The 27,246-nt window shown below is 39.9% G+C and overlaps 1 protein-coding gene across 4 annotated transcripts in view; it reads right to left on the bottom strand.

Moving 5' to 3' along the window:
* Positions 1-1,074: 1,074 nt before the first annotated feature.
* Positions 1,075-27,246, bottom strand: part of tbc1d32 (TBC1 domain family, member 32) — an 83,948-nt gene continuing 57,776 nt past the window's right edge. For 2 of the 4 annotated variants that reach the window (XM_042389677.1, XM_042389675.1), the window contains exons 30-34: positions 25,238-25,353; positions 21,901-22,055; positions 19,378-19,518; positions 12,082-12,270; positions 7,156-7,423 (exon numbers count right to left, since the gene is read on the bottom strand). In XM_042389677.1, coding sequence (XP_042245611.1) covers positions 7,301-7,423; positions 12,082-12,270; positions 19,378-19,518; positions 21,901-22,055; positions 25,238-25,353 — 724 coding nt within the window. In that variant the 3' untranslated portion in view covers positions 7,156-7,300. Of the gene's footprint in view, positions 2,232-7,155; positions 7,424-7,480; positions 7,712-12,081; positions 12,271-19,377; positions 19,519-21,900; positions 22,056-25,237; positions 25,354-27,246 lie in introns of those variants that run through there. The other 2 variants (XM_042389676.1, XM_042389678.1) reach the window with 2 other exon arrangements.

The raw sequence follows: 27,246 nt of genomic DNA, 5'->3' as shown, positions 1-27,246 counted from the left end.
GCACTAACATGCATGAGCGGCTGGACCGGCTATCAAAACAAAGAACACTGGTTGAAGGGAGTCGTGACTTCATTCTCTGCTCAGGACGCCTTTACTCCACTATATCTTTACATAGCAAATAGTTGTTTGCTGACATCAATAAAGTTGGAAAAAAAAGGAAGTGGAAACTGTCAAACTAGACAGAGCTGCTCAGGTATGGATCAAGATTCTGTGACTGTATCACCTATTTTTGCCTCACGTTTTCAGAGACATGTTCTATTGTACTGTTTAGCTGTGTGGACCGGCCGCCATGTTGAAAATGGATGCTGGGAGCACGGGGAGGGACTCACACTAACATGCACGCTCACATGCACTAACCTGCACGCTCACATGCACTAACCTGCACGCTCACATGCACTAACATGCACGCTCACATGCAGAGGGAGTCGTGACTTCATTCTCTGCTCAGGACGCCTTTACTTCTCTATATCTTTGCATAGCAGATGGTTGTTTGCTGACATCTAGTGGGGCTGAATGTTGTTTGTTGCACCTTTTTAAAGTTAAATTTGAGGTTGAGTACGCTGTGATTAAAATATTAAACCCTCAGCAGTAACATGCTCGGTGTGAGGTTCTGTATTTTACGGGATAAACATTTGATCAGTTCCTCTCGCTGTTCTCTCCTGCACATTCACCTGCTGAACACTGTTGTTGTGCGATGGATGTGACGGACTCATTTATTATTCAGGCCTCAGTGTTTCTGAAGAGGGACAACAGGACGGCGGCGTGGGGAGAGAGGGGGAAAAGGCTGTGGTTACTAATGAGGGTTTATCGCAATGATACAACCTTCCTCATGCATCTTTCATACAAAGACCTGCATAAGTACACAAACACCGGAGGCTGTGATGCATTGTTTCATGTCCCGGCATTAATGATGTGTGTCGTAGCCATGAGACGGATGGACTCTACAGGCCGACGGAGGACGTGATACTTGAGAAAGATCACAGTGACAGAATATTCAAAAGGTTGTTAATTTGTCTGGACAAAAACACATTTTATCACACAAAGTGTAACGTCAATCAAAATCCATCAACCGAGTGACTGAAAGCTCCTTTTAATACTTAGAACAAGAACATCTTGTTGAGCAAATACAAAAAGATCTTCACATATTTACATTGTAGGAAAAAATAAATACAGAATTAAAACATTTTCTAAATCTAAACAACAGCTGTTCATGATCACATCATGTTCAGTCACGTAAATGTACAACTTTGTACAGGAGCAGAAAAATGACATTAAACTATTTGATCAGTAATCTTTCACAGACTCCACTCGAGTATATTCTGATGATATTCTGTATTTTTCTCATCATCTGCAAATCCTTTAACCGCTGATCACACTGTTCCCTCCTTTGTTTCCTCTTCAGCAGCTTCGAGGTTGTTAAATGACGAGTTTTTGAGTCAGGAGGAGGCGTCCGAACGAGTCAAATACAGCAGAAATCTGTCAACGTTACAGTCTGAAGTTTTATTGTATCATCATTCAATAAAACTTCAAATGTTTTTATGGCTATGTCATCGGGTGCTTCAGTGAGTATCTGCAGCAGGACGAGTGTCGGACTGACTGGACATTAACTTCAGTGTCCATGTTGATATAATGAAGGAACAGAAGAGCAGCAGTGTGGCTCTTTAATGTGTTTCTAGTAGATCTATAGTGCAGGAGAACAAGATATTCATCAGGTTCTGGTTTTTTCATTGGATTTGTTGACAATAAGAAGAATATAGAATATCACCAGTTTCATCATTTAAGCCTGTTAATGAATGTATGTCTGTTCTTAGTGTTTCTTTCTGCTGTTTATATGACACACACCGTATGTGAGTACTTGCAGAGAACTTTGGTGATTTTGTGTCCAAACTTCTGTTTTCCATCAATGTCGTCACAAACTGAAGCGTATTTATTCTGATGGCGAGGTCCTGATTCATCTCCGTCTGCCGGGTTTGAGCTCACTGAGCGGTTTGACCAGCAGGAAACATTCAGTTCAGGATACATAAAGGTACTAAATACATATCTGTAATGAAGTTACTGTAATTTAAAAGTTCAAAAGTCCATTTAAAGATCTTTCTTTGTGGAACATGTTGTTACTCTGCAGGGTTACAGACAGTTTTCATGTCAGTGAGAACGACGCTCCTGTAGCTGCTCTCCAGACCCTCCATGAACTCCAGGTAGTCGCTGACTTTGAAGTCCTGGATTGGCTCCTCCTGCAGGAAACAGGAAGAATTGATGTAATTATCAACACTAATTAAAGGGGCACTGCACCGATTTTAACATACAGGTCAGTTTAGCAGGCAGGTTATACTAACTCAGGATGCTTCATGTACTTATGAGACATGAAATACAATCCAGGACGTCCAGTCTGAGTAACAGATTTATTAGTTTAAAAGCTTCTCAGGAACCAGAACACTGAACAGAGATTTATAACACTCACAGACTCAATTGTACAACTCTGGAAAGTTTTCACGGCAACAACAGTGTTATCTTTCGTTACAACATAATCCACATCCAGGAATGTTCGATCGGCCGAGGCGGCGCTCTGCTGGACGACGTTGCTTCATGTTGTAAAAGTTGAGGCTGGTTTAACAGAGTCGAGCCGCTCTGCACAGACGAGCTGCTGCGTTGAAGTCGCACTGCTCAAACAGCTGTTTAATCTCCCTTCAGGGTATCTAGTTACCCTGGATACCCTGATGATGTCATAGTGATGTCATCAGTGCTATCTCAGCTGAAGTTTGGAGACTATAAATTTATAACAAAAAGCTTTCGTTATGAACTGGAGGCGTCCACTTAGAGAGATGTTGGTGTTTTACTGCACCAGGCAGGTAAACTATGCTGTATGTGGCATTATGGGAAATGTAGGACCCAGAATTCTTGTAGTTTTACCCACATTATGGACTAAAGTCAGGATACGTCGGCCTCCTTCAGTTTCCTTCAGACTTTCAAATTTCTTTTTTGTCTCTTAAAAGTACCCAACATTAAGGAAGTGCGATACTAAATCCCCTTTAAAGTGCACAACAGACCATTTAAAGTTTCTACAGTACTTGTTAAAGAGCAGATTATTCTCCATCTCCATCCTCCATCTTTTTAAACCTGAAGTAAGTGTCCTATGAAATGAAGGTAGAAAGATAATGTTTGGGTTCTCGGGCAGAAGGTGGCTCACTTTATTAGCATTCACTCAGTTAGGACGTGAAGTGTGGATAATTCGATATAACCTTTTCATTAAAATACTTTACATTCAATCTATTTCAAAGTCACAGGAAATCAAATTAAATCCCAGGACAGAACGCCGGCGCACCGTGCCAGTAAAACAACATCCTGGCTTGGCGTTGAGGTAATGAGGTTTTACATGTTTGAAAAGCAGAAACAAATAGGACTTCATGGTTATTATAACACGCACTAACATCTTCACCGCCTGGGTTCACGTAAGCAGACGAGTCTTGATCTGAACTGTCTAAGAGAAAAGAATCAGCCGAGACAAAAGAACGTTTTATTTGGCTCATTTGTTCAGTCGGGTTTTAATTTCAGCTGCTTTAATTACTGGCGGAGCTGCACTACACATCTGTCACGACAACAGCAGACCTCATGGGCAACGCAGAGTAAATTAGTGCGACTGCTCTGCATTATGTTGCACGTGGCGTCATCGATTAGCAGCCTGAGGACGCTGCACACGACCGGCGTTTCACCTTCTGCCGTTAAAACAGAAATGATCATCGTTCAATGACGTCTGCAGCTCGTCAGCAGTCTCGCTGTGGTTTTTGGACGACAATATAATTACAGTTTTATTTCTGTAGGTAAATAAGACTGACAAGGACGCGCTGCAGTGAGAACACGGTCAATACTGGGAGAACAACTTAAGGTTGAAGACTCATCCTGATCATTTAGCTCTCCTTCATGTATTAATATAAACATCACCTAACTGGAATTAAGCTTACTGGTTCCCAGTCTGGAGGACAAGACAAACCTGAGGTCACATCTGGAAAGGAGAGAATCAAAAATATATTTCTTCTACACAGAATTATGTTAATTTTTCAGTTTCTGAAGCCTGAAGGTTTTGGTGACAGCAGGTCAGAATTTTTCCGTAACCTGTATAATATCTCAACATTTGGTCGACGGATCGGCACAAAACTTTGTCCAGATATTAATGTTTGCAGCTGATGAAGCCTTCAGATGACTGGTGATCCCCTGATGGTCCCTCTAGCGCCACCATGAGGTTATATTGTGGTTTTAAGTGAAATTTCATACATTCATGTTCCCTTCAGGATGAACTGTGATGATTTTGGTGATCCTTTAACCACCTTAAAGTGCTAACATCAGGTCCAAATTTTAGTTTAATTAATTTAATAATAAGCCACTTTAATTAATTACATAATTTAATTAATTTTAAATTGTCCAAAACGTTGGTTTATGAACAAATAACTGCTAAACCAATGACATTCCCATCAGCCTCAGCTGTACTTTAGTGCTAATTAGCAAATATTAGCACTAATGATGTTTACACTACTGATGCCACAGTAGTTTATTACTTTACTTTATCACAATAAATTCTAATTTGGTGAAAGCATCTGTGTGTTTGTTCCAGTTGTTATGACAACGCTAACACGCTAACATGCTAAACTGAGACGGTGAACATGTTAGCATGCTGACATTAGCATTTAGCTCAAATCAGCTCAATGTCTGAGTACAGCTTCACTCTCTCTAATATACTGGATAGTTTCACCCTTTTACGTATCTAAAATATTCAAATTAAACAACTCCAGTCGACCTGCTGACAACACGACCATGCTAACCTGTCGTGTGTAAACGTTATTGGAGGAAAGTACGATCATCAACCAACAACACTGAGCATAAAGTTCTTTGTCCTTTTATAAACTGATATTTCTGTGATCATAAAATAATCCCACAGAGGAGCAAAGTGCAAGAAAAACTATAGATTAAGAGCAAACGGAGCGAGAGGTTTTTATTGTTTAAAAGAGAGCAGCGAGCGTTCAGAGGGGAGCAAGTAACGTCTGCAAGAAATGAGTTTCCAGTGTGATGGAGGACACTGGTCCAGTTATTATTCCAGTAATGAAACACACTTTATAAGAGAAGAATCGTATATGTTTTTATGAATTAGAGATCACAATCTAGACTAATATGATATAGTGATGTTAATAAAGCAGCAGACACATAACTCTACATCTATTGAATCCATATTTCGTTAGTGTGGGAGTCCCGTTCGCTACAGTGAGGATGAAAAGTTTCCTCATGTAGAAGCAGGACTGTCAGAATCTTTATTCCAGTGGAGATTAATCCTGAAGAATCATCAAAACTAAAGTTGTTTTGCCCGTTGGTTCATTTATCACACCAGGAAGCAGCTGCTGACACAGTTAAACCCGTGAAGGAGAGGAGAGATAAGCAGTGGAAATCACTTGGGAGAGTATTTTTGGTTTGTTATTTTCTCCGGGAGAATTAAGGAGGATGAAAAAAAAACACAGTGTGTGTGTTATAGTGTGTGTGTGTGTGTGTGTGTGTGTGTGTGTGTAGGAATCAGGGTTTGACTAATGTGGATCTATAAGTTTAACACAAAATATACTTTGTGCTGATTGTTCAGTTTGAATATTTTCATGTTGAACAGGTGACACGCGTCATCGTCACGATATATTAACCGTTAGCACTTCTGAGACCATTAGCTAAGATAATTAATGCATTAATTACCAGACATTTCTACCTTTTCTTCAGCTTGTCCTCACATGACAAATGAGTCTGGATTTACACACAAGGTGAAACTAACAGAAACACATCTGGAATCATTAAGTAGTTTGATTAGTTTAAAGAACATATTAATGTTAACATCAGGCTGATACAGTTCATCTGTTTCTGGCTGGAGATTAATAAATAACTGGATTTCTACCTGATATCATCTGCAAACAACATCAATGATGAAGTTTAAGTTAATAAAGTTTTTGCATCAGATTTGATGTGCAGCTGATATAAAGCTCTGAACTTGTGAAAGTATCAGTTGATGTTCAGCATGTCGACATCATATCCTGTGATTCATCAAGTCCATATGAGCTGAACTGCATCCGACCAGATGTCACTCATCACCATATGAAGCAGTATGTTTCCTGTGTTTGAGCTTTGCTTGTATCATATGATAATTAAAGTGATCGTTGTATAGTTGCAGCCTTAGTTTGGTCTATAAAATGGTGAAAAATGGCGTCCGACTCACTGTCATAGAAACCAAAACATTTCCACACGTGAGGAACCAGAGAATGTTAAAGATACATGACGACTAATCAATTAATCGACTGATGGTTGCAGCTCTGAGCTCATCATACAGATGCTGACCGACTTCCTCCCACTAAGTGACGCCGCCATGCTGGTTGAATGTGTGTAGTTGAATGTTTGGTTACGACTTCCTGCTCCTCAGTCGTCTGCAGTCAGTCTCTCGTCATGCTGACGCGTCTCCTCGCTGCCCTCGGTCACGTCTCAGTTCCTCCCAGCGAGGACGAGAGACACGACAACTACTGATGATGCACATCAATAACAACATCAATATGGAGAAATTATAAAGTAGAATAACAGTTGATGCAGTTTAAACTTAAAATTCATGTAGCATTAATTAAAACACTTGACACGGTTAGTTAATCATTTCTACATATTGATATCTGGAAGATGATTATTGATCTACAGCAGTTTAAACTCATTAATTACTTAAAGATGAGAACAGAGACTCAGCTGTGCAGCATGTTATTATTATTATTATTATTATTGTTATGATCCTGAAGGAGATTATAAAGCTTCTGGCTCATGATGAAAATAATAAAGTGATTCAGTCATTTTTATTTTCTGAATAAATATAAACAGCTGCTGCTGGTGAAGTTTCACAACAACAGTTTACTGTCCCATCAGATCAGCTGACTGATCAATAACCAATCAATAACCAATCAATAACCAGTCAATAAACACACTGGATCAAAGGGGTGTTGCCACTTGCAGGTAGGATACACCAGTGGCTCCTCCCCCTAAGCTCCTCCCCTCTCCTCCTCTCCTCTCCTCTCTCTTCCTCTCCTCTCCTCCTGTATCCTCCTCCTCCTCCTCCCCCCTCCTCTCTCCCCTCTCCTCCTCTCCTCCCCTCTCCTCCTCCTCCTCTCCTGTGTGTGTGGACCTTCATCGTGTCTCTCTGTGAACTTTATGTAAATGCTGTTTTGAATCTTTTCTTCTGACACTGAACTCAGTGAAGCGTCTCTTCCTGCCTGCTTTCACCGTGACAACTGTTCCTACAGACTTCACACCTTTATGTTAAAACCGTATGTGCAGCTTTAACAAAAAGGTTTGACTGCCTGTGATTTACAGTAGACACGTCAGCGTGCACTGGTGCACGACCGCTGACTTCATGGTAACTGCATACTTCATGTGTCTGTAAAAGAACACACACGGTAGTAAATACAAAACATCTGCAGCCATTTAGAATATAACAGGGTGGCTAATAAGTTACTGTTTAATGTGTCTGATCAGTTATCTGGTGAGAAGCTACAGTAGGAATCACTATACGAGCACTACTAACTATTGTTTCTGGAAATTAACGAATAATAATGTGAGCGAGCAGGAAAGTCTGAGCGTGGAATCAAACAACCTGCAGACGGAGCAGCAGCCGTCCGTCTGTCTGGTGACAAACGACTGGAGATTTAGTTTGGTTTGTGGTTTCCTGCAGCATCACGTCAGCAGACACACACACACACACACACACACACACACACACACACATATACACACACACACACACACACACACACACACACACACGCACACGCACACACGCACACACACACACATATATATAACTTCACTACTTCAAGCTCCAGACAGACTCTGAAGGATTGTAACAAGTCATTTGCCTTTTCAAATTTTAATTTAGATGAAATATAGATACACCCCCCAATGAGACAGGATAAGAGTACAGGGGTGGAAGTGTGTGTCTGTGTGTGTGTGTGTGTGTGTGTGTTTGTGTGTGTTCTAATACCACAACTTTCTGGGTAAAATGCTTCCATCACATTGTTCCCACAGAGGAGAAGAGGAGAGAAAAGGCCGTCGGACGCAAACCGACACGTCTTAAAACTTTAAACAGTTCAACTCAGGACAAAGATTGTGTAAGACTGTCTCACACACACACACACACACACACACACACACACACACACACACACACACACACACACACACACACACACACACACACACTCTCTCAGTGTGTGTCATGCAGCAGTTTTTGATGCTACAGCTCATTAGAAGAGCTTCCTCAGATAAAGCCTCCGTAACTGATTTTTTATTCACAGAAACTTTCAGCGGCGGGCTGATGGCGATGTAACACCAGAGCTATCAGCTCACAGACGACACCGATTGAAACGCTTAATGAGTGATGATGACGACGAGGACGAGGACGAGGACGAGGAGCGCTTCACGTCTCACTCACGACGCCGCAGTTAAATGTTGCTCGTGCACATCTAGCAGAGATTCACAGAGCAATGAAACGTTAACTTTCAGTTCACTGAAACGTCTCCGAGTGGGAGGTTCTGTGGAGGTTTTTTTATTAATTATGAATGTGAATCATGAATGAACGCTGGATGGAAAATGTGAGCAGAAGACGGCTTATTGTTCCAGGAATATTCATATTTATACCTTCAAGAGAATTTTATTTTTCATTCTTAATTTCTAAAACAGCAGTGAGAGTGTGCTGCCGACAGAAAAAAAGCTTTTTTATAAAGCATCAAAGCAGATATAGATATAGAAATATAGACACACAAACACAAAGTTCTGTTTCCCTGTTGGGGTTTTGTGTCCGTCTCCCTCCAGCTGGTGTTCGTCTCTACGTCTGCAGTATATCTGAGTTTCAGAGAAGTTTGTGTGTGTTCGTATAATAATAGATAAATTATCAGGTGATTTGATTCATTTAAAGCCTGTTTGATTTAAAACAGTCGTGTTTCCTTCATCAGTCACTAGTGCAGCAGTTCATAACGAGCTGATTGATTATCGTTTGAGAGCTGAACACGTGTATGTATCAACTGACAAACGTATCAATTAAAATGATAATTAATCAATAAATTAAACAGTTTAAATCCAGACAGAAACTTCACCAGTGAGACTAAACACAGGCTGAACCGTAGAAACAGTTTACGACCTTCTATTGGTCGATTCTGCTGCCAATCAAACGTGTCTGAAGGACAAACAGATTTCACACTCTGCAAACTGGTAACTTTAGAAAGAAGCTCTGTAAAAATACTCTTTCAAGGACATTAATGTGTTGAAAAGTGTGAGACTGTGATGAGTTGAGTTTGTTTTACGGGGAATTTTGACTCTTATATAAACTTAGCACAAAAAGTAACAAAAAGTAGGGAAATTAGTGTTTGGTAGATTATTTCTTTGTTGTAACGATGCTTCTTGGCAATAAATCTTATTCCGTTGGAAAGCCTGTTTATTTCCCTTTTAAATGGAGCCACATTTGTAAGGAACATGCATTAATGGGATGAGCAGCAGAGCTGAGTATGTGGGTTGCACCCATGAAAAATTTGCCAAATCTTCTCTGCCGATGCCAAACAGCTTATTCTGCCGTTGACTCTTGTTTGGTGTTTGGTGGATTGGATGATTGAAGTTAGAAGAAACAAGACATATTGGCAATTTAACAATTTATTCATTTAACAAACAGGAGCCTCAGTAGCGTGTGGAAGAACCATACACAGCCACAACAGCCTGGTGACAAATGCTGGTTGAAGAATAGGATGCCGTCCCAACAGCAGTGTGTGACCAGAATGAGGAGGAGGTGCCACGTTTCCTTACTTTTTAGTTGCTAAGTTTAGTTGCTTTAGAGCTGAAATTGTAAATAATTAAACTTGATGTCGTCTATTCATAGATGGGAGCCGCGAGTCTCAGAGGAAGTCGTGGCTGAGAGATAAAAACTCATCAGTCAGTCAGTCAGCAGGATAAATGATGAAACACAGATCAGCTGATTATCAGAGCAACACCGATTCAAATAAAATGTTGATCAGGTTTATCAATCAATAGACAATCTATCACTCTATTTCATAAATCACATACATGTCATCACTGAGGTTTCATTAAATGATAAATTGTAGTTTTATGATGTAAATGATGAATGAAAGATGAGAAAATGATGAAACTTGGCCGCTTTAATCAAATCACCTGATAATTTATTGCTCTATTTTTTAATTCACCTCCATTTTTTTATCAATTAATTTTAACCTCCACCCGTCATACATCTCCTTCTGATGAACAGTGTCTATTGTTTATTATTGTTTACACTCAAGAGAGATTAAAACTTCATCATCAGCTGTTTAATTATCCACTGGGAACGTTGGGACTCGTCTTCTAATATTCAGTGAACTCATCCAGAGAAGAGCGACGATCACATCTGGTTCTGACGCTTTATTATCATCCTGCAGCCAATCAGCTGTTAGTAAATATCCAACTGGTCTCATTGTTTTTATGATCTGTCTTATATGTTGTTATGTGTTGTTCTAACCTTTTCAATCTGCTCATATCTCAATATATCTATATTTCAAAGCAGCAGCCCGACATCCAAACATTAAATAAATTATTCCACTGACAGAAATATAATAATATAATTCTCTGCCGCATGTAATAAAAAGCTTAAAACTAAAAACTCAACTGAGGATGAGGTTCAGGATAAGAAAATAAAATAATATCAAATGGTAAACTGAGGCCATGGTATTGAGATATTGATTGATTGATTGATTGAAGCACACTTGTCTTGCATTTGATGTGACTTCACAGTATTTTTTGGGCTCTTAAGTCAACAGTTTGTGGATTTGTGGAACATCCAGTGGTTGGTGTTTAAACCAAGCAGCAACCTCCGGGGCTGTAAAATGAAGCCAAAAACTGCAGTTCCTTGAACGACCACTTGAGGCTCCAAAAGCGAGTCAATCCTCATAGACCCCCATGTTAAAATGTCCAACTTTACAGCAGAAATAAACATGTTTACAGCCTGGTACAAACAACGGTTTTGGTCTCTGTAGCTAATTTCTCCTTTCATGACAACTGTACGGGGGGTGAATTTTTTTATAACTCACCCGTTTAAATTTTATTAAGCCGTAAAGTTCTGCATAATGAAGGACATGGCTGCTTTGAGTGACAGGTCCGCCAGCCGCTAGATGGCTTGTTTCAGCCGTTCGGCCTCGCCTCTTTGCCCATTTTTGATTGGCTGGGAGTTAGGCAGCGTCACGCACTGCCAAGATGGCGACGGCCGGAGCAGCTCCCATTGAGCTTCAAAACCGCTCTTCAGAAACCAACAGGTGTCGTCACGGTAACTACGTCCATGTTTTTATACAGTCTATGGTTTAAACACCTTTAAATAACCAATCAAATTTAATCACTCAGACAATCAATAGAAACTGAAATAGAAACTATTTTGGAAATTGATTAATGGTTTATAAGGCTGCAAGTATTATTTATTATTTTCATTATCAATTAATCTGAAAATGTATTTTCTGATTAATTGATTATTCAAAACCAGTGAAAAACGTCCTGAAGTACATTAAATGTCTTGTTTTCTCGAATAAACTAAAATATATTCAAATTACTGTCATTTAAGACCAAGAAAAGCAGCAAATCCTCACATTTAACAACCTGGAAACATCAAATCAGACACTTTCACTTAAAAGATTAATCGATTATCAATAGTTTCTGATTATTTTCATGTCTATCAACTCATCGATTAATGGACTAATCTGTAGTTTCTACGTCTCCATCGTGAGGATCTTCTACTTTTCATACGTTTTTGAATCAAACATCTTAATAAATAAAATAATCAGCAGATTCATTGATAATGAAACAGTCCTACTGTATATATTTCAATGCTATTATTCATAATATTTTATTTGACATACACAGTTCTGAAGGCTGAAGCTGCATTAATACCTGAGAGTCTGTTTATGGCCACAGTTCAGTGTCAGAACATACAGCTGATACACGAGGCAGCGTCTGACAGGAAGTCGTGTCTCTTGGTTTGGTTTTGGTTTGTGTTTGTGCTCTACAGCGTCTCACCTTGAGGAAGACCTGCAGCTCCTGGGACTGAGTGCGCTGCAGGATGTTTGGCTGCAGATGTTTGAGAACAGCCACACAGATGTAAACCTGGTAGTCGGGACCCATCAGCACGCAGGTGGAGACGTACTGGCAGATTTCTGTCCAGTCCAGATAGTTCCAGAAACACTGAGTCAGCCAGTGGAGGCACATCTGAGGGAGGAAGAAAAGACCAGTTAGTGTGATTTACAGGATTATTACAGAATATGTGACCATGTCAGAGCAGTTTACATCTAACAGGTGAAAGAAATGATGACCTCATCCTGTAATCAAATATGTTACTATAATATGTCTCTCATCAATCTTTTCTGTGTTTCTTCATTATAATATATTTATTAGAGCAAAAAAAACATGTTTAATTAAAGCTACAAGCAGTGTTGGTCGGGACGTCGCACTCTGGCCCGTCGGGATCAGATCGTTTTGCTTTTTAAAAATGAGGGATATTTCTTACAAGTGTGGTGTGCTTTTATTTTGAAAGTTTGATTGACATGTGTACTGTCAGGTGTGTAGAGACAATAAGTAACTGCAGCTGGACACAGAAAAATACTCATATATTTGAATGGAGAGTGTGAGCGAACACACACCTTTTTGAACATTTACTGCTTCCACATAGTTTTAGATACAGACCACATTTGAACTTTAAATGAGTCATGAGACTTTGACCTACAAATCTTGAATTTACATGTTTTTTCTATCTTTTATTGTTTTTGAGATATTAGAGTGTGAGTTTTAAAGTCTTTTCTTGCTCCTCCTGTGATTTTATAATGAGTGTGTATTGCGGAATGTTTCACAGCACTGAGGGAGTGACATCACCAGGAGCAGTTGGAGAGGAGGATTTTAGAGTACGCTTCTTGTGAAATATCCTCATAAATCCCATGACTTTGGCCGAAACTTACATTAAAAATGATATTTTAGTAGGAAATTTCGTGGCGAATCCATTGATACAGGTTTGAAAGTGGTCAGACTAATAGTTTAGACATCAGAAGCCTCTGTTTGACACAAAGTTCATGCTCATAGATTGTCTCCCCAATGGTTTACATTGTAAGGGTGATGTGGGACTGCAACTTTCAGGGCTTATAAAATCCAAACCGTTCAAGTTATTACAAAGTTTTTAACAACTTTTTTTCAGCATAGTGTCATAAGTCATCTATTTAAGTTTGAAACCGATACCATTAACGCCCTTGGAGGAGATAGCGTTTGTTCGGGGTCCAAAATTGGGGCAAAGTCTTATTTTGAAAGGCTAATTGCGGACTTCCTGTTGGATTTAGGTCAGGGGTGTCAGTGTATGATTTGTAGGTCTTGATGAGACGAATAATTGAGTTTTGGTTTGATCTCTCTACGACATTCCTACGGGCCATGGCGGCCATTTTAGTTACATAGGTGGCTAGAGAGCACATTTTGGCACTTTGGGGTTAATTCTTACATTTTATCAAATTCTTTACCAGACCTGATATGCGTGCCAAATTTGGTGAGTTTTTGAGCATGTTTAGGGGGTCAAATTAAGGGTTTAAGTGGCGTAATAATAAAGAAAGACAGAAAGAAACAAAGAAACACACAAACACACGATGAACAACAGGGTCCTCCTTTTGGGCTCGGTCCCTAATAAGTCCTGTGAATATGTCATTGTTTGAATTTGCAGTAAAGCTTCCAGTATATTATTATTGAGTCATGTTCATCTGCTGTGGTAGATATTGATGTTATTAAAGTGCTGTTAGAGGCATAAAGCTGCTTCTACTCACTGTTTCACTTCTGTTGGATGTGATGAAAATGAACATTAAAACCCTCCTCATAACTTCCTTCCTCCAAGTATATAAGCTGAGCATCCAACTATAGTCTATGTCTGAATGAAATAACAGTCTGGTCTTACATTTTTCATTATCATAATTTCTTAAACTAGGACCACTGTTTCAAAATGTATAAAGACTCGAGTGTCAAATCTGTCAGAGAACTGAAAACTTGACACGCGTAGCAACATTAAGTATGTAGTTAGCATGTCAGTGTTCAGTTATGTAATAAAATAACAAAGTAAAAGTCATTTTCTCTCCTTCACTGGGTTTTGTGTAAGTAAGTATGTCTTTTACCTCATCGCTCTGCTTCTTGTTTCTGGTAAACAAATAAAATCTTGATGTGTCGCCTCTTTTATTAAGGACACTGTGTGGTCTTCTTGTGCTGTAACTAACGTCTAGACTCGGCCTCCTGCCTCCTTATTGATTATGATTGGATTTTAACTCCGACTGAGCTCCAACCTTTAAATCCAGTTTCCCAAAACATTCGACAGACGACAAACAGCAACAACTCTGCCTTTAAATTCATTGTCATGCCAGTAATTGGCTGCTGTGTTCCCTAACGATGCTGAAGCATACAAACAAGCATCACTTACGCTTCTTAAATATATTCGATTATTAACGCCGCCCTCCTCGGCTGAACTCTAATCACATCCTAATGTGTGTGTTGTCATAAAAACAGAAGGATGAATCCACGGCGTCCTTTGTTTTTAAACCCACAGACAGAAAAACAAGCACACATTCAGTCCTCACTGTGACTATAAATCCCTTCAAGGTCTTTCCAAGAGCACTTTGTTTTCTGAGAGCAGCAAAATGTGCTTTTCCTCTGTTGTTGCTGTTCCTGAGAGCTAAAACTCAGGGGGGGTAAAGGTGACTGTGACTGTATTCTTCTGCCATAAACAGGCTTTCAGAGCTGTTATTAATCTGAGCAGGTCAGGTCACCGTGATATCGTTCCTCTAGAGATGGTGGATAATTCAGTGTTATTGTTCAGAGGCTTTCAGTCGCATCTCTTCATGATGATATGATCATATCCTGTGTCAATTTTTAAAGATTCTTTTAAAAAATCCAAATGTCTTCTCAAGAAAAAGCGAACGTCTGTGATTTGAGATAACGAGGTGATGATGATGTTTTCATCTCAGAGCTTCTTTCTGGGCGAATAAAGAGGGAACTGAACCTTTCAGACACGCACCCCGTCACATAAATGTGACACATAAACAAGACATTAAGAGCCTGAGTCACTTTTCTATAAAAGCCACGACGGCAGCTTCACTGAGTCACATCCAGTAACATTCCAGTAACACTGTCAACATACTACAAGTCTCAAAGCAACGGCTTCACAGTAGCACAAAATTAAATATCCTACACAGACAGAGATGAAATAAACCTTCTGAGAACACAGAATACATTTATCATGTAAAAAAATATAATTTCTTATGCATAAAAAAATAAATAAAACCAATTTAATAAACCACGAAACGCTGAATGAACTTGATTCTTTCCATGTCAGATCAGTTCATTGTTTGGGGAAAAAAATGTGTGAAAAAATCCCATCACAACCTAAATTTTCAGTTTGCATTCATGCCAAACGCATAGACACACAAAATCCAGAATAATGCAACATGTGAGCGACATCATGATGACATCATCAACATGATGCTTCAATGACAAACATGCTTCAACAGACAGATACAGCCAGCAGTGTTAAAAGGGCTTCAGACTAGGGATGCATGATATTATCGGCACGTCATCGGTATCGGCCGATATTAACATTTTCTGCTGAGAGGCCAATTTGTTGCCTTCTCCTCCGCCGCATAACTGCGCTTCCCTCCACGGACTGTTTCACCCTGACGGTCCCGGTGTTTCCTCTGCAGGCTGCACTTCACTCAGCTGCCCGTCAGACCCGCTGCTTCTTCTAGCGGAGGCTAGCTGGCTGTGCCTCCGTCCGGCCATGCTGCAGCTAACGCTCCGCTAGCCTCTCAGCTAATGTTAGCCCCGGTTTGTTATTCAGGTTAAAGTGGGAAGAAGCAGCAGGTCAGACGGGCAGCTGAGTGAAGTGGAGCCTGCGGAGGAAACACCAGGACCGTCAGGGTGAAACAGTCCGCGGAGGAGCTGCTCTGTTCGGCTGCACAGATAGGAAACACCTTGGCTGACGGGATGTACCACTCTGTTTTTGGTTTATAACGGTTTATAACGGCGGTTGTCAACCAGCGTATTAGGTGCATTACCGCCACCTTCTGCTCTGGAGTGTGGACCAGAGATTAAATCCTACACATTAATCCTGTCTGTCTAATAAACTCAATGAAAACTCTACTGCTGCTCCCACTTGGCAGGTTCATTAAAGTTTTAATGCTGAGCTCCTGAACTCCAGTCTTCCTCAGTTCTTCCTTCATATATTGTCTTTCTTGATCATAATTAGTACAATCTATGCTTGCATGCGTAATTGTCTCCTCAGCCAGCTGGAAAAAAATATGTGCATATATCGGTATCAGCAATCGGTCACAATGAGTTGGAAATATCGGCAAAAAATCCAATATCGTGCATCCCTACTTCAGACACATGAACAAACCTTTGAGACCAGTTATGCTTGAAGAGAAGTTGCAAATCAAATGTGTTGATAGTCGTTCTGAACAGCCTCACAAGCAGACGACCATAGACAGAAGGAAGAAGTGATATTGTTTAAATATGAGGATAACAGCGATGTTTTTCATTCATAATGTCAAGACTCAGTTGTTCACATGAAAAGTGGCAGAAATATTTGTGTACAGAACGACAGAAGGAGAGTCAGAGAGAGAAGCTTCTTCCTCGTCTCCACACAGCTGGCGTTAAGTGGATGTAAACGTCGGATTGTCGGGTTTTTCAGAGAGTTACAGAAATTATCGGACATAAACCCTCCTAATCCGACATCAGAGAGGTTCAGGTGAAGCAGCTTCACGCCTTCATGTGTCTCGCTGTGACTCAGCTTCTTTATAGTTTCTGCTGCGGCTCTGAAGACAATTTCCAAACAGCTAAAAATGTGTCTTTCTGTCACAAACACACACCTACTCCCGAGGCATTGCTCTATTTTCTGGTTGCAGCCCACACGTTTGCACTCAACCTCCACTGAATGAATGTCAGAGGTGTATAATGCTTCATTTGCCGCCACCGCCGCCGCTGCTGTGTCAGCCGTTCAAAAGCTCAAACTTTTGGAACAGCTATTTCCATTTCTGACTGAAGAACAGGTGCCCATTATCGCCTTGAAGAGCAAAAGAGATGAGCTGAATGTTAACGTATCACCTCCACCGTGGAGACGGCGAGTTCGGATTCTTTGATGCAAATGTCTTATAAGCACCGCCGTCGCCACATTATATGAGCCTCAACCGTCAGCCGCCGCCGACACACACACACACACACACACACACACACACACACAGGAGAAGACGAGGATCAAACATTACAGGATTCAAGGTGAAAAAGCTTTTTTTTTTCTACCTGGTTGTTTGTGAGAGCGAAGTCGTCTGTGTCAAAAGAATCAAGTGCCGAGAAGCAAAGATCTAACGTTTCACAACTGCTGTTATGACAAAAGAATAAAGATTCAATGTCAAAGCTGTGTTTCAGTGTTTTTAAAGTCAACTGAAGTCAAAGCAGGATGAAAAGGAGAATCAGTCACAGGTTAAAACAGCAGAGAGGTTAGAAAGGCCTTTTACTTTGTTTTGGGTCTCAATTACATCAGTAATGAGGTTTTATTTTGACAGGCTCGCTAACACTCGTTAAGCAGGAAATGTTTGAATTCAGTGAATCTAAATTAAATTCTGTTTTTTTTTTTATTTCCTTCATCAATATTCATGATTGTCTCTTATTGATCTGTGAAGCTCAGCGTGAACAGAACGGAAAATATTACACAGATATAAAAGTAAGAATATAATATTTAATTAAGACTAATTACCGGCGCTTTATACAGAAACTAAAGCTTCATCAGTCTGACTTTGACTTTCTGTAAATGTACATTATCACTATAATTTATTCCATGTTGAACAGCGTATTAGTTTTAGCAGCACGATTCGTACTCAGTGCAAAGAGAAGATTAAATATTATACTCACACAGATCTTGAAGGAGTTATGAGATTAAAGTGTTATTTGCAGATTGTCTTTCTTACAAAATGTGAATTATTTTTACTGGTGTCGACTCACATGAACCCTGAACCTCAAAGATCTGCAGCTTTTAGTTCACTTTATCTGGTCTCATCATGTCTGTGTGTGGAAACAGTTTCAATCTGTCCAATAGTTCAGCTTGATGATGATAATGTGATATCAAATAATACAGTTTAACAGCAGAGTGAATCTGGTTCAGACTATAAATGAATATTACAGTTAAAATACACTGAATGAGCATAAAACAGCTGCATGGATTACTAAATATAAACAATGATAGAAATAATCTATAAACTCTATAAACATGCAGCATCTTCACGACTAACATGATACTAGTTTCATCAGTTCAGTGCCTCTTATACTAGTCCATGAGGATGAAGATGAGGGTGAGGATGAGGATGAGGATGAGGATGAGGATAATTTGAGGATCAGGATGAGGGTGAGGATGAGAGTGAGGATGAGGATGAGGGTGAGGATGAGGATGATGATGAGGATGAGGATGAGGATGAGGATGAAGGTGAGGATGAGGGTTAGGATGATGAGGGTGAGGATGAGGATAATTTGAGGATGAGGATGAGGGTGAGGATGAAGGTGAGGATGAGGATGAGGATGAGGGTGAGGATGAGGGTGAGGATGAGGGTGAGGATGAGGATGAGGATGAGGGTGAGGATGATGATGAGGATGAGGATGAGGATGAGGGTGAGGATGAGGGTGATGGTGAGGATGAAGGTGAGGATGAGGATGGCTCTGAGTCCTGATCTTCCTCTCAGCTGTATGATTTCTTCTTCAGTTTGTATTGATGAGCTGAACAGTTGTTTATTTGTGTTATTTGTAATAATTATGGGAGACACGTTGATGTTGCAGATTATTATAAATGTCTGTTTTGCTCCTGCTGTATAATTCAAATGACAAAACAAGTTAAGTCTTTATAATTTGTGAAAAAATTCATATTAGATGTTATTATTCAATGTAGAACAACAAACAACCTCCAAACACAATGATGGAAAATCTTCCAGGACTTTAATGTTTTATCCCTCAATATGTCTCCATACTTTCCTTTTAATCACTGTATAAATATTTGTTGGCTAAATCAATATAAAGAATAATTAATATTTGTTGTTCTAAACTTCTGCTATCTGTAGATCACTCCCTAGAATAATAATCTTTTCATAAAAAAAGGAATTAAATAGAAGAACTTTGACTGGCGGCTACTGAGACACTCAAACATCAACAGAAAACCTCCTGAACTACCGTTGAGTTGTATTATTCTGTAATTTTGGCAACATGTGTATTAATTTATATGAAAATGTCTCATGTTTCAAATAACCACTTAAAGGTTGATGATACCTGTGACGGAGTGAATCCAGACATCCTGAAGGCAGAGTGAACCAGAGGAACTTCAGCTTTCAGCAGCATCTCCACATAGTGAGCTGTGCACCAGTAGACCGGAGGGATTCCTGACTGAGCCGCCGCCACGGGAACATGGATCTGAACGACAACACACACAAGGTTTTTACTTCCCTTCATTTCATATATATACATCTAGATGTCTGTGAATCAGCAGCTCCGTGAGGAACATCTGGAGCACAGCGTGATGCTTTGTGTGCATGTGTGTGAGTTAATGTACTACATGTCCACATTCCCTTTGAAATGTGCTTCTGCCTTTTTTTAATTATTTGTTCCCTTTCTGAGATATTGACAGAATCGACCCGGTCGGGTAGCTGGAGGCGAAACCGCCGTGTGGAGAAATTCACCCGCTCAGCAGCACGTAACTCACATTCAGTCGAGTCCAATTGAGCCGTAATTGGCTCTGACGAGACGACCAGATGACAGACGTCGGTATAATGACGGCTAAATTTAATCTCAGCACCTCAGTTCTTCCCTGTAATTTACAAAGATTTAAACTTCAGGCTTCTTCCTCTCAGCTCGACTATTCATCCGCTTCACTCTTTTGTTTTATATCCAGCTGTTTTTCCTCATTTATCTCTTTTATCCTGCTACTCTTCTTTGTTTCTGTTTGTTTTTCACCATTTTGATAAAAGGAAGACAAAGAGTCGAACTGAAAATCGTTAGGTAAAAAAAAAAGTTTTTAGGATTCATCATCATCATCATCTTCTTCATGTATTCATGTGTTCTCTTTGCTGTTCCTTCCATGTGATTGTTGACGTGCTGCGGATCAGATATGAGGGATTAAATGAGGACAAGAGACAGAAGTCTACACCATAAGCCTCTGAAAGTGACACGTTTTACATAATGATCATTAAAACAATAAAGCAACTACATGTAAAAGACAATAAAACCACAGTGGAATAAAGTTCTAACTCTGTGTCTCTGTGTTTGTTATTCATTTATCTCCTTATCTGCCAAATATATGTTTGTTTTTAGCATTTTTTAAATCAAAATCCTTCTATTTTCTCTTCCTGTAATACATGAAAACATTTCCGATGACTCATCTTACATAAATACATAAATGGATCCAATCAGTGGTCATGTGGGTCTCGTTGACCCGCCCGTCATATAAAACCACACCTGACCGTTAGCTCACTGATGGTAGCAGCTAGCAGAGCAACATGCTAGTAGCAGGTCTGTGTTTGGATCTCAGTCAGCAAAAAATTACTTTACTTTCATAAAGAACCTAATTAATTTATCTTTCATCCTTCCCGTCTAACACCATGGTGATGTGGGAGGAGCATGGATAGAACCGGATACAGCGTCGGAGGCGGAGCCCCGTTCATTCCTATGAGAGTCGCTCAGTGGCGCATGAAGCCAAAAAAGTTTGACTTCAGTGTATAAAAGTATCTGGATCTTCTGGGATCATTGTGCCCAGAGAGCGACCGCACTAGTGGCTACTTCCGGTTTAGCTCTCCGGCTAACATGAACGGGGAGAAAACAATTCAATCGTGCGGCTCTTTTAGGCTTTCAAAATGTGATCAGACCGAACGGATCAAATCCTGATAGTGAGACGAGTCATCTCAGGGGTTATGATGCTGACGTCTCTTTCACAATGTAAGTCTATGGAAAAAAGTCTTTTTGGGCCCAGTAGCGTCACCTGACGTTATAATTACACAGTTTGGCCGCTATGTGAAATTGGCCTCACAGCCCGGTTCTGCTCCTGGGGGTTTGGGGTGGAGTCCAACAGTCCTCCACACACCCACAACCACTTTTGAACGACCCAATCAGATCTCAAGCATTTTATTTAAATCCTTCTTGTAAGTAAACCCTGCCCACATATTCATATTCCATTTCCCTCAAATACACATACAGTATATATATATTTATATTCTGTAATTTAGTCTAACATGTAGACTTGACGGACTCGTCTGAGGATCTGAGGCTAAACATCGTCTCTTAGAAAGACTCAGCTTGTTGTAATATGATGTCAAACCCGACCGAGCCCAGTGGTCAGTGACAGTTTGACTGGACTGCAGTGATGTGTTTCTAGGTAAAGCCACATGTGGCAACGTTTTTTATGTAAATATTCACTCCATGGATCACCCGAGACAAAAACCTGTAAAGTTATCATTTAAATTCTGCCAAGATACATAAAAACATCTCTGCGGATCTAGTCGGAGCAGAGTGTTGAGGGTCAGAGACGCCTGCAGAGACGCTGACATGCACAACTCCCAAATCTCAACAACACATCCGCTCGTGTGGCTCTGTGCATTTTAATGTCAAGTAGAAAAGAAACAGAAACCCTGCATGTTAGTTTCTGCACATTTGGATATGAACCAAAGCACCATCAATACATTGAAGCTAAGGCATGTTCTGTATAATGACATATGTTAATAAGTCTGAGTAGCTTCTACAGTGAGAGGATTGTGCTTCCAGCTATAGTACTTCTGTCGCTGTACTTCACGTTGTTGTACTCACAGATGCGTGTATCCTCGCCGGCCAGATGAAGGCGGAGGCGAGCAGAGACGACAGGCTGAGTAACAGACGTAGAGATCGCTGCGTGTCTCCGCACATGAGGAGGAAAACTGTGGAGGCCAACCAGTCGTGACCTGGATAACCATCCTGCTGAGTGACTGGAGGCCCAGTTAAAGAGAAACATACAGAGATCGACGACCCGCAGTAAAGAGACGATACTGTACGTGTGGAGTTAGTCTGCTGTAATAACAAGCTGGTTTTACAGTCCTAATGAGAAGAAAGCACATAAAAATACATAAACACTGTAACAGTCTCAGTCATTCAAACAATTAGTTTTACAAATACTGACTTTATTTAGTAAAGTCATATTTTAAATCCTTTGTAAAGTCTTTATGTTAAATAAAGTTAATATCAACCACAGAGTGAGTAAAGTTCTGACAGTCAGTCGACCCTCAAACACCAGACGATCATCTCAAAGCTGAAAAACGTCCGTCTACGGTTGATTCTTTAGAGATACGAAGAGTCGAGGATGATGTAAGAAACGAGTGTGAAGACCACGTTACAACAAACAGCAGCGTCACAAAAACCAGCAGAACCCACGGTGTCTTAACTTAAAGCTCTGAAGCATTTACTCTTCATGTCATTCAGACGTCTGATCATGGCAGCAGATAACTGCACCGTTATTAAGTCTCAGTCCTGATCCAGGAGACGTGAGGAGCCATTAGTCAGGAGGAAGAACACGATCTGGATCGAGTCCACAAAACGACCTCAGGCTACCGACGCTTCCTCCTCCTTATGTCTCCCTGCTGAATAATGTGCAACTTTAACTTTTCTTTAAGTAGAAAACACTCAGAAACACTCACGGTTTATAATAAAACTACAAACAAACAAAAGATTCAACTATCACATAGTTTTATATCAAATGAGATTCTTAATAAATCACAACAATGTTCTTTATAATCCAGGAAACATAAGTACAGAAAGTTCACTTGTTCCATAACATGTGACCTAGTTGATGTTTATGTTTCCATGGTTCATTACTATATTATTTAATCTCTGGTCCACACTCCAGAGCAGAAGGTGGTGGTAATGCACCTAATACGCTGGTTGCCAACCGCCGTTATAAACCAAAAAGAAGTTTGTTTTTTTCAGCATGACCGGAGGGAAGCACAGCCAGCTAGCCTCCCAGCTAACGTTAGCCCCGGCTCTCCGTTTGGATAAAACCGGATCCAAGCGGGTCTGACGGGCGGCTGAGTGAAGAGGAAACACCGGGACCATCAGGGTGAAACAGTCCGTCGAGGGAAGCACAGTCAGGGTGCGGAGGAGAAGGCGACATATCGGCCTCTCATAATTGGCAGAATTCGCCGATGCCGATATTTCATTTCAGAACTTTTATCGACCGATAATATTGTGCATCCCTAAATCTCACCACAAGGTTCTACTTGATCGCTACTCTGGTAGCGATCAAGTAGAACCTAGGTGTGCTGAGATTGTTTTGTCAGTTGCAGTTTAACAAAACATTCTTAACTCAAGGTTCACAAACTACATTTAACTGCATCTCTCCTCCAGTTGAATGCTGTGGGAAAAGCTCATAAGTGGACTTGAAGGTAATGTGTTTTTTTCTGTCAAATGACTGTTTCCAAGAATGAACTTTCACACTGAACTTTAAAGCCAACAGAGACGAGAAACCTTTAAAACTGCTCAGCAAAATTTAAGAAAACTGCGTTCAAGATGACAACTGAAAAATCCGTTAACAACTGAGCAAAAGAAAAGGAAAAAGGCTAGCAGTGTTGAGTTTTTGTGTGTGTCTGAAACAGTTCTGTATGAGGATGGAAATGTTATGACAGTGTGTAAGTTTGAGTTTGTTGGTTCAAGCCTGAATAACAAAAGACACCCAGTTAAACACAACTTCATGCTGTTTGAAACTGATTGACAGACGAGCTTCATCCATTCGTAATATGTTCTGTCAAAACATCACTTTAAATGATAAAGAAATATATATAAAGCAGAGCCCCTTTGGAGAGAAAGCGTTTTGATCTCCCATCACTCAATAACATGAATGACACTGTGAAAGCTCGTATTAAAATACTGACATAATCAAACAACCTCTGCTCTCTAAACTCGGTCATTTATTTTGAATTTCATCACTAACTAAGAGACTAATTGGTCCTCTAAGAAAACTACACAACGCAAGAAGGTCTTAAATCTGCTAAAATCAGAGCTTGAACTATGTGGACGTTGTCAGAATGTTTCAGAAGTACATTAAAGGAATGTATATTAACATCTGGTATATTGTCACTACGGTTTGTACCTGAAGAAGCTTTAAAGTCTTATCAGCACTCAGCTTATCAATGACAGAAGTCTGCATACCACTAAAACACCATTTGAACTCAACATTAAAGCTTTTTTCATATCAGCTCAAATGTCAGTGAGCTTTTCTAACAAGGAAAATGTCAGTCCGCTCTATATTTGTTAAGACGTCTTATCTCTGCTCGGTGTTTTCATGTTCAGTTGTCCACATACAAAAGGAAACTCTCTGAAGGAAAGACGAGGCCTGTCTGATGCTGTTTGCAGATACAGACACATGAAGATATATCTGTATCTACATTGTGTTGATCAGACAGAGATGGACGCTATCTACAGGCAGAGAAAAAAACATACTGGACATGTGAGAATAACACTCTGCACGTCTGTTTATGGGTTTAACCGTGTATAAAGTTACATCACGACTTTTTTTTGTACATTTGTCTTTACTACTATAAAGGTTCATTTATTCAGCATTGCTGATATTTATGTTTTTTTTTACTAAAGGAGTGATAATTAAAATTGACATCACACATGTCTACGACGCCCTGCTGTTGCAAACGTTTTTAAAGTTTCAGTTTTTTGGAATTATTTGGACTTTTAAAATTTAAGGAACCCTGCGACGCAAAGTCATTTACACGCTGCACTGAAGGTTAAGTAACACAACAGATCACATTTTATTGACTCATTTCAGAGGAATCTGATAATAGTGTGATATAAATATGAAAATATATAAAAAATATATACTTTGCATGGCAGACTACACACATACTCATCAAAAGGTTTCCTGGATGTCATCACAGTTTAAGAGCTGCTTTAAAGTGGGTAAAGTAGTGACGCGTGGGGACCAAAATGTGTGAAACTAAATGTATAAAGTCATAATATGTATTTAATTCATGGAGCTACAACATGTTTCTGAACACAAATCCCACAAAAATATCTAAACAAATAGTGTAGCTCACAAAAAATGTGCAAAATGTCAAAGGTTTAGGAACCTTTTACAGTGTTTCTACCAACTGGACTCCAGAAAGGATACTGAGCACTGAAGACGTTTTAACTCTTTGTGTGGACAAGAAGATCTTAATGTGCTTCATGAGCAGCGTCAGGTCGTCTGCAGCATCTTCTTTGAGTAGCTTGAGGTAGTTGCCGTACCTGTAGATATAAGAGAACAAATAATCATCATAATAATGTCCAGCTGTTTGCCTCATGCTGTCTCTGAATATTCAGGTTTTACCTACTTTGATTTGTTGTGATGAAAACCTGAATATTCAGTCGCGTGTTCAGTTGTGAACCATCAAACTAGATCACTTCTCTATCACTTTTCACTGTGCATCTAATTACTAAAATTAATTTATTTTACTATAGTTACATTTACACTTGATACACTGACATTTTTTAGAGCTGCTACTGTTCTCTCAACTCCCATAATCCCCTTCTTGTATTTAAATGAAAGTCACATCAGACAACAGGAGATATTACACCAAATTCAGAGGCAAAGAAGTACTGAGACCTCATGTAAAAACCCAGAAGTACTCATCAAAACTTTATAAACTTAAGTCTCACATGGTCAGATCAACCTCCAGGGATGAAACATGAAGCCAATGCTGAGGTGCAGTTCCTCAAATGGCCACTTGAGGCGCCAAAAGCGAGTCAATCCCATAGACCCCCATGTTAAAAATGTCCAAACATGTTTACAGCCTCGTACAAAAAACATTTCCCTGTTCATGACAACTGTGCTGGAGGTGAATTTTATTAAGCCGTAAAGTTCTGCATAATTAAGGACGTGGCTGCTTTGAGTGACAGGTTGTTAGCTGCTAGGTGGTTTGTTTCAGCAACCAGGCTTCATCCGGCCGCCTCGGCTCCTCCTCTTTGCCCAAGTTGGATTAACTGGGAGTTTGGCAGAGTCAGGCACTGCCAAGATGCCAAGAGCCGCCCAAAACCTCTCTTCAAAAACCAATGTATGACATCACAGTGACTAGTTCATATTTTTAACAGTCTATGGGTCAGATTTAACTCTGTCAGTCTAACACTTGTCAAGGATTAATTACACATTAATGTTCAGGGTTTATAATCCTATAGGACACAGTGCTTTACGGGTAACAGTCACACACTGAGTTCTGTTGAAACCACAAATGTAAACCTCAGTCTTTTTGAAAAAGCTCAGGAACATTTCACATGAAAAGCTCCCTTGAGGGACGGTGAAGAGTTATAGACGCTGTGTAATGTAGCAGCAGGATGTCATTGAAGACAGAAACGAGCAGCGTGAGGACAGTAACACAAGTCAGAGGATCTCCTTATGGGGAAGATAAAAAACAAACCAAATAATATGCACAGTAGCATCATAAGAGTCCAATACTACTGTAGGAGTAGATGGGAATAATAATATATCTCTGTATATTGTAAATGTTTTTTTTGTGCCCTCAACTACTACAATCAAAGTGGCCTTAGATGTAAAAAAAAAAAGCCTTGTGGACAAACCATGTGAGGGACACATCTGTGGGCTGCGTCCTTCAGAGGACAGAACAGCTCCAACATCTCCTGTTGTTGTTGTTTTCCGTTTTTAATCTCCTGTTTGTCTGGACAAACTGTTCCTACCTCTTAAGCACCGGCCATCTTTCTGTTCAACTGCTCCACAAAAAACAACATTTCCTTTGTAATTCTGAAGGACTGAAACAAAAAACCTGCAGAGTCGTACTGTATGTATAAATGATGCAATATGAAGATGGAAAAATAAGTTCTAATATGCAACAATAGTCTTTTATGCTTCTTTTAATAGTCTGCACACTTAGCAGAAGTGATTTCTAATAAGGTTCCCTTTATTAATGAGTTAATCATTGGTAACTAATGGCTTTATCAGTGGCTGATAAATGATTTACTCATAAGTCATTAATAAGAACAGGTTTTGGGTTGTCAGATTGTGATGTATTGCTCTGGCGGGTGATTATTCTTTCTGTTTGATAAATATACATTTATAAATGTTGGTAATCCATTAATACAGGCTAACGTTTACTCACTTTAGCCAAAAAGTCTGCAGTTCTAAGTGTT

Source organism: Thunnus maccoyii, chromosome 17 (genome assembly GCF_910596095.1).
Source record: "Thunnus maccoyii chromosome 17, fThuMac1.1, whole genome shotgun sequence".
Classification (NCBI taxonomy): domain Eukaryota; kingdom Metazoa; phylum Chordata; class Actinopteri; order Scombriformes; family Scombridae; genus Thunnus; species Thunnus maccoyii.
Note: the sequence above shows the minus strand (reverse complement) of the source record. Positions and strands in the feature narration are given on the sequence as shown.